This window comes from Microtus ochrogaster, chromosome 21 (assembly GCF_000317375.1).
Source record: "Microtus ochrogaster isolate Prairie Vole_2 chromosome 21, MicOch1.0, whole genome shotgun sequence".
In the NCBI taxonomy this organism is placed as follows: Eukaryota; Metazoa; Chordata; class Mammalia; order Rodentia; family Cricetidae; genus Microtus; species Microtus ochrogaster.
The window spans coordinates 28,224,670-28,238,066 of record NC_022022.1 but is presented as its reverse complement, the minus strand read 5'-3'; the positions used below and the strand labels follow the sequence as shown (position 1 = coordinate 28,238,066).

Genomic DNA, 13,397 nt, shown 5'->3' with positions numbered 1-13,397 from the left:
TAGAAAATACTATCCTGAGTGAGGTAACCCAGACCCAAAAAGATGAACATGGGATGTACTCACTCATAATTGGTTTCTAGCCACAAATAAAGCTCAGTGAGTCTATATTTTGATATCCTAAAGAAGCTAAATAAGAAGGTGAACCCAAAGAAAACACACCTTTTACATACATTTCTCTTCATCTCTTTTCTAGACAGCTTCATCTTCCTTGCCTTTACACAGTTACAAATCTCCACACAACCACAGCTATACATCTCATTTACATCTCTCTCACTGTACAGCACTTTACACAGTTCCTACACACAGCTCTGTGTAGCAGAGCTCTTTCACACTCACACACTCACACCCTTCTTCCACACCATTCACTCACACCTACTCTCTCACACTTCTCTCATGCTTCTTCTTCATCTCTCAGACCTCTCTCTGCCAGTTCACTTTATCTCACACTCATCTCTACGTGGCTTATTCTTTTATTATTTTTATTACCTTACTTTTTCTTTAAAGACTTTACTCTGTAGTGTGACTAATAAAAACTCAGAGGTGGATATTGGGGTTCAAGCTGAAGATAAGCAAAGCAGCCAAACCACTAGAGAGTTCTTACCTCTACTAAGGATCAAAGGGGCGACCCTGTCATCAGCATGTCTGTAGACTGCAATGCTCTCCACCAAACCTCAGACTTCAGTGAGCTGTTGTCTCCTCCTGCACTTTATACTTCTCTTTGCCCAGCCGTATCACTCCTGTCTCTACCTCCCTAGTGCTTTGAGTGCTGGGAACACCTTTGTGTGAGTTCTGTTTCTCTTTTTAGACAGATTCAATCTCACGTAGCCCAGGGAGGCCTTGGGTTTTGGGATTAAAGGTGTGTGATGCCACTCCCTGGCCTTTAGTGGCTTAGCTTTTCACTCTGATCTTCAGGCAAACTTTATTTATTAAAACACAAATAAAATGTCACTATATTACTCTATTATTTTAAACTATTTTTATGACTATTTATGCTCTTTTCTTTTTAAAACTATGCACATTGTTAAACATACTGTAACCTCTCTAGGGGGTTTTTCCATATGACTCTGCTTTAGTTCTTATCTGTAACCTTTTCTGTCTGCATGAGCAAAACCTTAAATGGCTGAACAGCTTAAGCTTAACTCATGGTGTCCTGTCAGTGCAAGCCCGCAAGCAGTGGCTGAGAGATGTCTTTGTACCACCGCCCTCAGGAGAGACTGTGGAATTGTGTTTAGAAACTTTTTTACAGCTTTCTCAGGTCTTGTGTGGAAATATATGCCCAGACATTGTATGCCATTTTATTACTAGTTTTTCTCTGTTCTGCCAGCCACTCCCAAATAAACGACACAACACGGAGACTTATTCATTATGAAAGCTCAGCTGATAGCTTAGACTTCTTTCTAGCTAGCTCTAACAACTTGTTAGTCCATTCTTATTTATTCTCAAGTTGCCACACAACTCACGGCTTTTTCCTCTTTTCTTGAATGTCTGTTCCCTCTCTGTTTGCTGGCAACTCTGTTTTCTTCTTCCCAGCATCCTTTCTACCCCCAAAATCCTGCCTACCTATTAGCCATTCGGCATTTTATTAAACCAATCTAAGTGACACATCTTCACAGTGTACAAAAAAAATATTCTATAACAGTTTATTATCTCAGTAATTTTTTTAAAGATTTATTTTTCAGATATACAGTGTTTTGCATGTATGTATGCATGTATGCCAGAATAGTGCACCGGATCTCATTATAGATGGTTGTGAGCCAACATGTGGTTTCTAGAAATTGAACTCAGGACCCCTGGAAGAGAAGGCAGCACTCTTAACCCCTGAGCCATCTCTCCAGTCCTCAGTAATTTTCTTATAGTGATGAAAAGCTGATTAACATACTCTGTAATGAGATCAATGTAAGGACTGAAGAAAATTATGGTTAATTTTGAGTTGCTTGAATGTTAGTAATTGATATTATTGTTAATTTTGCTTTGCTATTATAATTATCTTTATAATACTATAAATTCCAGTATTAAATGCCAAAAAAACCCCTAAAAATTACAAACACTTCTCAGTTGTAATTTATAATAATGTGGTCATTTAAGAACTAACCATACTGGGAATTATCAAATCAGAAATTTTCTTCTCTCACTTGAATATTTCTCTCTAAAATTGGTTGCTTATCAATGATGGAAAAATTCATATGTGACATTTTCTTTCCTACTAGAGTTTGTCTATGTGTGTGTAGATATGTATGTATGTATGTGTGTATATATGTGTGTATGTATGTATGTATGTATCTATCTATCTATCTATCTATCTATCTATCTATCTATCATTTGTCATCAGTCTGTCTGTCTGTCTTGTCCTCAGTGGAAAAAAAGAACCAGGTGAAAATACCAGCATGTACATGGCAGGTTAGATTTTGCAACCTTCCAGTTGGTTTTTTATAGCTGCATGTTTCCTACTTTGAAGCTTGTTCTCCTTTTCCCTAATAAGGACCCAGAAACAAGACTTTGTTCTTATTATATATCATCCTTTCTTAGGTATCTCCATTGGAAGAAAAAAAAAAAGAATTCTAATGAAACTCTGTAAGATTGTAGTTTGTACAGTATGGAGATACTGTTATTTTCTTAAGGAACCTTTTGTTTTGTTGTCAAAAGTGAAATGAAACAAGAACAGCAACCAAAATTATTTCAGAATTAATCATCAAGGAAAGAGACAGATTTGGGAACTGTCTAGGCATTGATTGGTAATTTAAATGTCCTGTGATTGCCTTTTTCTAGTCAAATGATTTCTAGTTTCATTTATCACCAACTCTTCCCTTTTATTACTATGAACATCAATCTTTGGGCAGTCATACATTTTGAAAGACTTGGTATTTATGATTTCTAATTTTTCAAGAGTTCATTATTTGTAGACATTACTGAAAGTGTATATATTGGGAGCTGTTATAAGTACTAGGAATGCAATGCTGAGCAAAGCAGTTAAGATCCCAGAAGTCATTGGAGTTAATTTTCTAGTTAGGAGAACGAAGAAATTAACAAGTAAACAAACAAATAATATTTATATAAAGTGATGTTAAATGCTACAGAGAAAATAAGAGTATTTGATTTTTAATTCAAGAAAGCAAATCCAAATTGGATTCACCTGCATAAAGGTGACTTTAGGTCGTCCAGATGGCCCCATTCATCTCAGATGATTTGCATTTCATTTTAGATAAATTTAAATGCCATTTCCTTGATTAGGATTAATCAAAGCCAAAGTGTTTCTAATTGACAGGATTTTCCCCATCTGTAATCAGGTAGGCTATCAACTTGACTATCACTGAGTAAGTCTGATGCTACAGAGGAGCTCGGGTTTAAAGTAGAGCAAACTGGCCAGTGAGATGGCTTAGCAAATAAATGAATGTGCTCTGTGTGAGCAAGACAAACTGAGTTCTACCCATGGCACCCACAGTGGAAGGAAAGAACAGATGTCTGAAGTCCATCCTCTGACCTCCACAAACATGTCTTGGCACACTTGTACCATATGCATTCAATATTAATAAGTTTAAGAAAACAATAAGGTAAAAATATGTACTTATTGCTTTCTGTTTGGTTTTGAGACAGAGACACACATATTCTAGGCTAGCCTCAGATTTCTTATGTAGCTGAGGATGACTTTGAACTTCTGATCCTTGTGTCTCTACCTTCAAAACACTAGGATTGCCAGTATGTATCACTACACCCCAGTACATAGTGAGAAATTTAAACCTAGGGTTGAGCTAACTTTGCATTCTTGAGATGAATCTAGCATGTCATGATGTGTGGTCTTACTAAGTTCTTGAATTAAACTTGGAGGCATACTGAGGAGTTTCGCATCTATGTTTGTTTATAAGAGAAATTTGTCTATAGTTTTCTTTTTTATGTTGTATCTTTATTCAGTTTTGATATCAGATTAAAACTGCCTTTGTAACATTCTTCCCTTTTGTACATTATGGCACAAATTAAAAAATATTAGATCATCCTTAAAATTGGGCAGACATCATCAGTAAATCCATCTTATATAAAGCTGTTCTTTTGGGGGATACTTTTCAGTACTGTTTGTGGTGGTTTGAATGAGGATGGCTCCCAGAGACTCATATATTTGAAATTTTGGTCTCCAGTTGTTAGAACTGTTTGGAATGGTTAGGTGGTGTGGCCTTGTTGGAGGAGGTATGTGTCACTAGGGATGGGTTTTGAGTTTTGAAAAGACTTGCACAATTCCCAGTGCCTGCTCTCTCTCTTTTTCTCTGCCTTCTACTTGCTTGTCAAGATGTGAGCCCTCAGCTGCTGCTCCAGCTGTTCCTGCTGCTATGCCTTTGCTCTGTCATCATGGTCTCTAATCCCCAAAACCGTAAGCAAAACTAAATGTTTTCTAAGTTGCCTGATCATGATGTTTTATCACAGCAATAGAAAAGTAACTAAGATACTGTTTTAACCCCATTGCTTGCTTTGATATTGTAAAATTGTGTGTATCTTTCAGATTTAATTTTGATATTCATATAAGTATAGAAAACTATTTCTTCTAGATTTCCTAGCTTTTTGGAAGATACGATTTCATAGTATTTCCTAATAATCATCTAAGTTTGAGGATTGTTGGATCTTGTTCTTGTTGTTTGTTTGTTTTGGTTTTGTTTTCTTCAAGAAAGGGTTTCTCTGTGTAACAGTCCTAACTGTCCAGGAACTAGCTCTTGTAGACCAGGCTGGCCTCAAACTCACAGAGATCCACCTGCCACTGCCTCACAAGTGCTTGGGATTAAAGGTGTGCACCACCAGCACCTGACTTTGATCCTGTTCTTATAGCTTCCCCTTCACCTCTTATGTTATTGTGTTGGTCTCTCTTCTGGTTATTTGGCTTAGGGTTTGTTCATTTTGATAACCTTTTAAGATCCATCTAGTGCATTTTCATTTGGCTTCTTCTTTTTCTAGAATCTTGAGTTGGATGATTAGGGTTTCTGAGATCTCTCTGGCTTATGAGCTGTAAGCTTTCCTTTTAGGAAAATATCAGGAGATTCTGGCTGAATGGGCTGTGTTTACATTTGATCCTAGAACTTTTTAAATATATTTCCAGATTTCCTCAATGGCCCTGTTCATTCAAATGTGTGTTGTTTAGTGTCCATTTTCTTTGTGTACTTTCTGAGTACTTTTGTACTTGCTTTCCAGTTTTATTTCACTGTGGTCTTAAGATACATTTTTTTCTTTATTGTATTTGTGGAATCTTGCTTTGTGCTCTATAATGTGATCAACTTAAGAGTAGGTTACATGCACCCCTGAGAAGATGTGTGATCTCTGTTTGTTAGATGTAATATTTTGTAGCTATCTATTGAAATCAGTTTATCTATGGTATAATTTAGATTTAGTGTTTCTTTGCTGATTATTAGTTTGGAATAGCTATCTAAATATGAGTGGGATATTGAAGTCTCTTATTATATCAGGACCTTTGTGGCCTTTTGTGCCCTTCATTGTTTTATGAAACTGAAAGCTCTAAGATTCAGTACCAAAAATACTTAGAATTGTTCTGTCGTTTTGATGGATTATTCCCTTTATTAACCTGTAGTTGTCCTCTTTATCTCTTCTGCTACTTTTGCTTTGAAAACTACATTATGAAAATCCTTTCACAAGCTTGCTTACTGCTTTTAATTGCTTAGTAGGTTGACTTGCATCCTTTGACTCATTTTTGGACATTTTTGCAGCTAAGTGTATTTCTTAGAAAAAAAGAAAAGAGTTGGATACTGTTTTGTTTATTTATTTTAAATCCAGTCAGTCTGTATCTTTTAACTAGTGAATTCATTTGAAAATAAAGCCATTATTGAGATTTTTTACTTTCTTAAATTTATTTAATTTTATGTACATTGGTGTGAAGGTAACAATTCTTCCGGTACTGGAGTTACAGACAATTGTGAACGGCCATGTGGGTACTAGGAACTAAACCCAGGTTCCTAGAAGAACAGACAGTGCTTTTACCCACTGAGCTATCTCTCCAGCCCTGATTTGTTACTTTCTATGATGTGGTTTCTTGGTTCTGGTTGGTTGAATTATGAGTATTTGTTTTCTTTTCTCCTCCTTAGAATAAGAGTTTGCTATGTTCGAAACAATGGATTTATTACAATTCTTCATTCTTCTGCTGCTTGCATGGAATGTGTTTTTCCCTACATCTTTTACGTGAAATTGTCTTTTCTTTCTCTTCTGTTTATAGTGTTACTTAGAAAATTTTCTCCAGTGTTGGTGTGGTTGACATGAATTGCTTTAATATGTGCTTTTCTGAACTGCTTATATTTCTCCCTCCATTCGAAAAGATAATCTTTTTTATTTATAGAAATTCTGGTTGATTTACTTTCGGGGCTTGAAATAGATCATTCCATGCTTTCTTGGCATTTAGAATTGCTCATTTTTCTGGTGTTTCTGAAGCCTCTGTATGTGAGTTGGCGTTTTTCCCTTACTGCTTTTAGCATTGATTCTTTGCTTTGCATCTTTGGACATCTTAACTATGTTATGTTATTTAGAGATTCTTCTCTGGCCATAACTATTAAGGAGTTATAAATACCTCTCAATTTGGATGTTTATCCCTTTATTATGTCTGTTACAATTTTATTGAATAAATTGTCTATGCATTTATATTTTATGTCAGTCTCTTCTTTTACCATCTTTCTTCTTGGGTTTGGTCTCATGAATGTACCTTGAAAGTTTTGGTAACATCTCTACATCTGAATTTATTATTTTCATGACTTGTTCTCTGTCCCTGAAATTTGTTTTCTTACTTAGTCTTGTTTCTTTTTGTTGTTGTGTGTGGCTATGATGATGGCAATGATGATATGAAGACACGGGTGTGTGTGTGTATGTGTGTGTGTGTATGTGTGTGTGTGTTTGAGTGATGCTTTCCTGTCAGCATTAGAGTGTAAGTTAGCATGAGTGCCAATGATCTGCACTGGGGTCCACTTGTGTATCAAGCACTTTATCCACTAAACTAATTTATTAGCCCCTAAAGAAGAAGCTTTCTATTATGTTTTTATTTGATAAATCGATCCTTTTATTTCAAAAATTTAGTTCTTGTTCAGAGTCTCAATTTCCTTACTTTTTTTTTCCCTCTATTGTTTTTAAATTTCTTCTCCAAGTTACTAACCATTTTATTTACTTTAATTACATTCCTGAATTGATTTTCTTGCCTTGTTCATCTGCTTATTTGAGTTCTCTGCGTGGTCATTGGTTCCTTCTTATTGTGGGACATGGAAATTTATTACATTTGAGTAATCTCACTCTCTTTGATTTTCATTAATTGGGAGTTATGAGCTTATGAAAGAGAAATAGTATTTTTTCTGTGTTTGTCCTTTGACCTCCAAATACCTTCTGTAGGTAACAATCAAGTGCCTGTACTTACACACATATATCATTAATACATCATACAGAAAAACTGAAAATAAATAAAATAAAATAGATGTAGAAGAATGGGAGTCTCCACAGTGGGGATATAAAATGGTATGTCCACCATGGAGACTAATTCAGTAGTGTCAGTCTACCAGTTCTCTTCATGATAGCGAATACCTAGAAACATGCTGGTGTCCATCAGCTACTGCGTTTTCAGGTAAGGACCGTAGGCTGGCTCTTCACAATGATGACTGGTACTGCTAACAGAGAAAGCACAGAGCTGCTGAACAAATATGAGTGCGTGTTGGAAACGTAATGCTAGGTGAAAAAGATAATTACTTTTTTAATTCTATTCACTTGTATGAGGGGCAGCTTTATAAACATTGAAAATCAGCCACTGGCTACCTGCAACTGGTTATGTGCAGAAAGTTACTGCAGATTGTTGAAGTGTTATGGGATCCTAGAACTGGATTGGGGTGGTAGTTTTGCAGTCGTTTGAATTTCCTGAAGTTCGTTTGAATGTTACCTTTGAGGTGTGTGAGTTTTATGATACTTCATTACCACTGTTATAAACAGTCAAAAATACGTATTTTAAAACATCCTTTTTCTTCTCCAGGTAATTATCTGCAAGAAGTTTTCTGAGAAGCTGGAACAGTTTCCACTCCTAGCCTCTTGGTATCAGAGGATTCAGGAAGTGCCAAAAGTAAAAACAGCAGCTTCTAAGTGTGGGATCCACTTTCTGTGTTTGCCTGAAGTGCTGAATTCTGCAAGTAAATCATACCTGAACTCTAATGAAGTGATAGCCGTAGAGGAACAAAATGATCCTTTTTTTACGGGAGGACCAAGACCAACTATGACCAAGTTAATGGTATTTAGCTTGTTTATTTTTAAATTCCTTTGAGCATTCTTTCCCAATTATTAATCATTTTCTCATGTTATCTATTATACATTTTACATATAGCTATTTGTATCTTTATTTACCAAATAATGTTTCTGCTAGGTTTGTGTTCAGATAAACCTCAATTAATTGAATAGTTTTTATGCTGTTTGTCTTTGGAACCAAGGCAAAAATACATAGTTTAAAAGTAGTATTCTTTCTTAAAGCATTTTAAAATATTCACGTTGTAGACCAATGTAACCATATCTGGTCAACTATATCATTTTAACCTAGGCTTGCTGTTTGACAGAACTTGGATTCAGTCTTGATTTTAGTTATTTGTTGAATTAATGTTTCTTGGTCTGGTTTATTTAGAATAACATGATAATCTCCATCTATTTTCCATACAAGTGTCATGATTTGAGTATTTTTAACTTCAACCTTGAGGATTTTATTCATGAGTACTGTATTTATATCATTTCTATTTTCCCTGTTTCTTCTCCAACTTTTTTGTGTCACTCCACCTCTTAAATTCATGGCCTTTTATTTAATCATTCTCATTACATACATACAGACAGACATACACACACACACGCACACGCACATGCACACGTGCGCACATAAGTCCCAAAACAAAACAAAAACTCCACTGAATCCACTTAATGTTGCTTGTATTTATTTGTGTTTAAGGGTGTCCACTTGGGACTGCTTTTTTGAGGCAGACTGGTTCTCTCTCAGTAGCTGTAACTGCCTATAAGTTTTCATCTAGTGATAGTGCCATGTAGTATTTCCCTAATCTGAAGTTGGCATGATAATTTTATGGGAGCAGTTTCTTTGCCATATATCGAAGACACTATCTTGAAGAAAACATACTAGCCCCCTAGATATTATATAATCTGTACTTTCTTCAATGCTCCCTGAGCCTTAGGCCTTGTGTTATATTTGTATCAGCTGGGCTTGGCACATAACGTATTCTTTCTTACTCTTTGCATTTTGACCATTTGTGGATTTCTGCAGTAGTTTTCATTGTTGCAAACAGAAGCATTTTTGGTTGGGGTGAGGCTGCCCTTATCTGTGAGTTTAAGGTTAAGTATTTAGAATTTAGTTAGGCAGTAGTGTGTTCTCCTTAGGGTCCATGATGTCAACAGCCATAGGTAGTTGGCTATGTTTACAGTACTAGGCATGAATTCACTCCTCCAATAAGCCTTAAGGCCTTAAATCCAGTTAGATAGCTATTGGTTAACCATAGAATGAAGACTCCACTATTGCACATTTGTGGATATCATCCATGCTTGTCATTTTTGTGGTTCATAGCCTTTACAGCTTAGGAGAACTATTGATTGCTTTTCTCCCTTGGTAGCTTGCATGGTACCTATAGATACTGTTAAAGCTTTCAGATCATTTTAGCTCAGTTCCTCCAAATCCTGTCTCTTTAGTGTATGGTGTCTTTAAAAATTAGGTCTTGCCATTAAGTTCTGGGAGGTAGCCACGGTCAATGGCAATAGCCTTTATTGTTCTGGAAGATTGCAGTCTTTAAATTTAAGATGATGATTTAAAGTTAAATTTAAATAAATAGATTTAAAGAAGTAGAATTTAAATAAATCATTAAATTATATTTAAAGATTAAAAATATAGAAAAATGAATACCTCAATTTACTTTTCTGTTGTTGGAGAGGCTGCTTGTTCATTTCCTGGCTACCTAGACTCCCAAAATAATCACTCAGAAACTATATTATTTGAATCACTGTTTGGACAATAGCTTAAGCATATTTCTGGCTAACTCTTATATCTTAACCCGTTGCTATTATTTTATCTTTTACCACAAGTATCATGGACTACAGGTAAGATTTTGGCTCGCTGCTCTCTTTTTCTCCTCTGGCAGCTCCATGGCTTCTCACTGACTCTGCCTTCTTTCTCCCAGCATTCAGTTAGTCGCCCACCCCTGTCTGTCTCTACTCTGCCCTATCACAGGCCAAGCCAGCTTCTTTATTCATTAACCAATAAAAACAACACATATGTAGAAGGACCTTCCACACCATTTCCCCTTTTCTGTTTAAACAAAAAGGAAAGTATTAACTTTAACATAGTAAAATTACATATAACAAAACAGTTATCTAACAAGAATTATAGTTATAATATTTATATCTACTTTATCTCTTACATAACTAAGGAAAACTATAACTGTCTATTCTTCAGTTCCATCAAAGATCCCAGAAGGATATAATATTACCTAAGTAAATAGGAAGTGCATTGTAAATAACATCCAAACTCTAGAATTGACAGAGACCTGTCGCTGCCTAGACAGTCACCAAAAGTTCTTCTGTGTCATTGGGCCTACAGGCCCATAATATCCAGCAGACTTTTACATGAAGCAGGAAATTTTAAAGACAGTTCCACCTATATTGGCAGTTGGTCAGTCACTTTCTTCTGTGTCCTGCAGAATGTCTGGCAGACATTTTCGTGAAGCAGGATCCCTGAAGGACTGACTTACCTTCTTAAGACAACTTCAGCAGTCATTTTTCTTCGGTCCTGCATGTCCAGTTCATACAGCATAACATCAAGCAGTCCAGGAAAGAGCAGTTTCTTGCCCAAATGGCTAACAAACTCCATAAGGAACCTCTTTGATGCCTATCATCCTGTTGAAGTAGATTGGTGCTGCCAGGAGCAGATGTGTTTCATTGTTATGAAAAGCCCTAAGTTATTAAAATATTTTAAATGCCATATTCTGAAGGTCTCTGAAATATTTGAAGAATACCTATCTAACTGAAATATGTCTCTATTTATCTAGTGTAGTAATTAGAGCAGCGGGGCTGCTTTCCCAGCACCCCTGCCGCCTGCTAGCTTATGCCCCGAAATAACAACACACAGATTGTATTAATTTAAACACTGCTTGGCCCTTTACCTCTAGCCCTTACCAGCTGATTCTGATATCCCGATCAACCCACTCTAATAATCTGTGAGCACCGGTCTTAGTGAGCACCGGTCTTACTGGAAAGATTCTAGCCTACGTCCTTCCTGGGTCGGAGCTTCATTGCATGTGCCTCAAAGAGCAGAGCTCTCACCTCTGCCCGCAAGAGTGGAGCATCGTGTCTCTCTGAGGCGTCTGCCCCCGAGAGGAGAGCTGTCGAGTCTGACCTCTCTTCCTCTTCCTCCCAGCATTCTGTTCTGTTTACTCCTCCCACCTATGTTTCAACCTATCAGGGCAAGCAGCTTCTTTATTTAATTAACCAATGACCTTCCTCCATCAATCTAGAAAACCTAACTAACATGACTACAAATTTGACTATTATATATGGTTATCTATTAATTTATATTTCTTAATTATACATAACATTTCTAAATGAGATGCACAAACACAATACTTTAATCAAGAGCAGAAATATATATACATATATATGTATGTGTGTATATATAAATATATATATATATATAAAACAAGATCGATCTTAAATTTGTATCATACCAATGCAAATGTCTATAGCATATCCTCCTTTAAATATAAACAAACATTTATAAACACTCATTTAGGGAATGTGGGCAGAGTTCTTTCCAAAATGCTTCCTGGTTTTTGTTGGGTGAAGTAATTTGGGGGGGACATTTAAGGCGACCTCTTATGGGGTCTTGGTCCATCAAACCACATTAGTCTGGAAGGATTCCACAGGTTGTCATCCTCTGTGGAAACAAAAGCAGAACCTCTTTTCCAAAGTAGCAAATCCTTAGACCCAAATTTTGGAATTAAGATACCTCTAATATATGTTGGTTTAGCTTAGCAGTCCACACAATGAAATGACTCTCTGTACTTAGCTCTTTCACAAATAATTTAAAGAAAATACTATAGTTTACATAATCCAGACTCTTTGTGTATAATCCCTCTTTCCATGGCTTATTTTTCTTATTCTATTACTTTTTCTACAAGTTTGCTGTCTTTTTAAAGACTGTTTTTTTTTAAAAAATGATTTACTTTTTATTACTCCCTATACTCTTTTTCTTTTCTCTCCCAAGCCTATATACATTTATCCAACACTGCGATTCATTTAGAAGTTTTTTTTTGTAATCTAAATATGTCTTTATTTTGTATCTGTAATTATTTTCTGACCAGAAGCATCTTTTTTTTTAATGCTAAGTGGGTGTGGCTGGGGCCAGTATAGCCCTGCCTGCTTGCTCCACCCAGTCCAACATGGCAGAGGCATGTTCACTGCCTTTGCAAGCTGTGCACACCATCCTAGTTCCAAGTATGCAGAGGGTCCATGTTGAGCCATTAAGCAGATTGGAACACGTTGCTTACATACCCATTTAAATGCTCGGCCTCCCTAAAGAGACAGAGTTTGTGCTGGCAGCATGACCCAGGAAGTTGCTGTTCAGAAACTGCACATTTTTATTTTTATTTATTTTTATTTATTTATTTATTTATTTATTGCTATCACCGAATCAGGAAGACCTCTCTTAAATAAACCACAGGCAAAACTCTGTTTTTTGAACTTCCTACACCATTTTCTAAAGTGTGTATACTTGAGGAAGTTACATTTTGTTGTGTACAAGTAGTAACTCAATATAGTTGTAGTTTTTTTTAAAAAGACCCTAAAGCAGGAATAAGATTGGAAATGAGCCGGGCAGTGGTGGCACACGCCTTTAATCCCAGCACTTGGGAGGCAGAGGCAGGTGGATCTCTGTGAGTTCGAGACCAGCCTGGTCTACAAGAGCTAGTTCCAGGACAGGCTCCAAAACCACAGAGAAACCCTGTCACGAAAAACCAAAAAAAAAAAAAAAAAAATTGGAAATGAGTAATAGCAAAATCAGAGCAAATGAGATAGGTGATTCAGGGAGATGTGTTGTTTATTCTTCTAGAAACTAGTACTCGATTTCTAGATCTATAGTTATATATGTATTTCTAGTAAAATTAGTATTCTCTTTTTCTTTTTGGACCCAAATTCAATTTAGTTTTCATAATGGAAAGTAATCTCATGAATAACTGTTACTAGATAGTTAAAGGTGAAATTACCATTAATATTTTATTGTTTTTTTACTTGTTATGTTTTATTTTCTCTTGAGAAAGGTGAGGGTTCTTAATGTTGACTACTCTGGCCTCACTTGTGGGCTGAAGCTATTCTTCTATCTCAGACTTTTTAGTGCTGAGACTTAGAGATGAGTACCACCA

The 13,397-nt window shown here is 36.1% G+C and overlaps 1 protein-coding gene across 2 annotated transcripts in view; it reads left to right on the top strand.

Moving 5' to 3' along the window:
* The window catches only part of Gstcd (glutathione S-transferase C-terminal domain containing), a 75,013-nt gene that overhangs the window by 11,023 nt on the left and 50,593 nt on the right, over positions 1–13,397 (top strand). For both annotated transcript variants that reach the window (XM_013350068.2, XM_026784007.1), the window contains exon 4: positions 7,982–8,233. In XM_013350068.2, the coding sequence (XP_013205522.1) occupies positions 7,982–8,233 (252 nt within the window). The remainder of the gene's footprint in view (positions 1–7,981; positions 8,234–13,397) is intronic.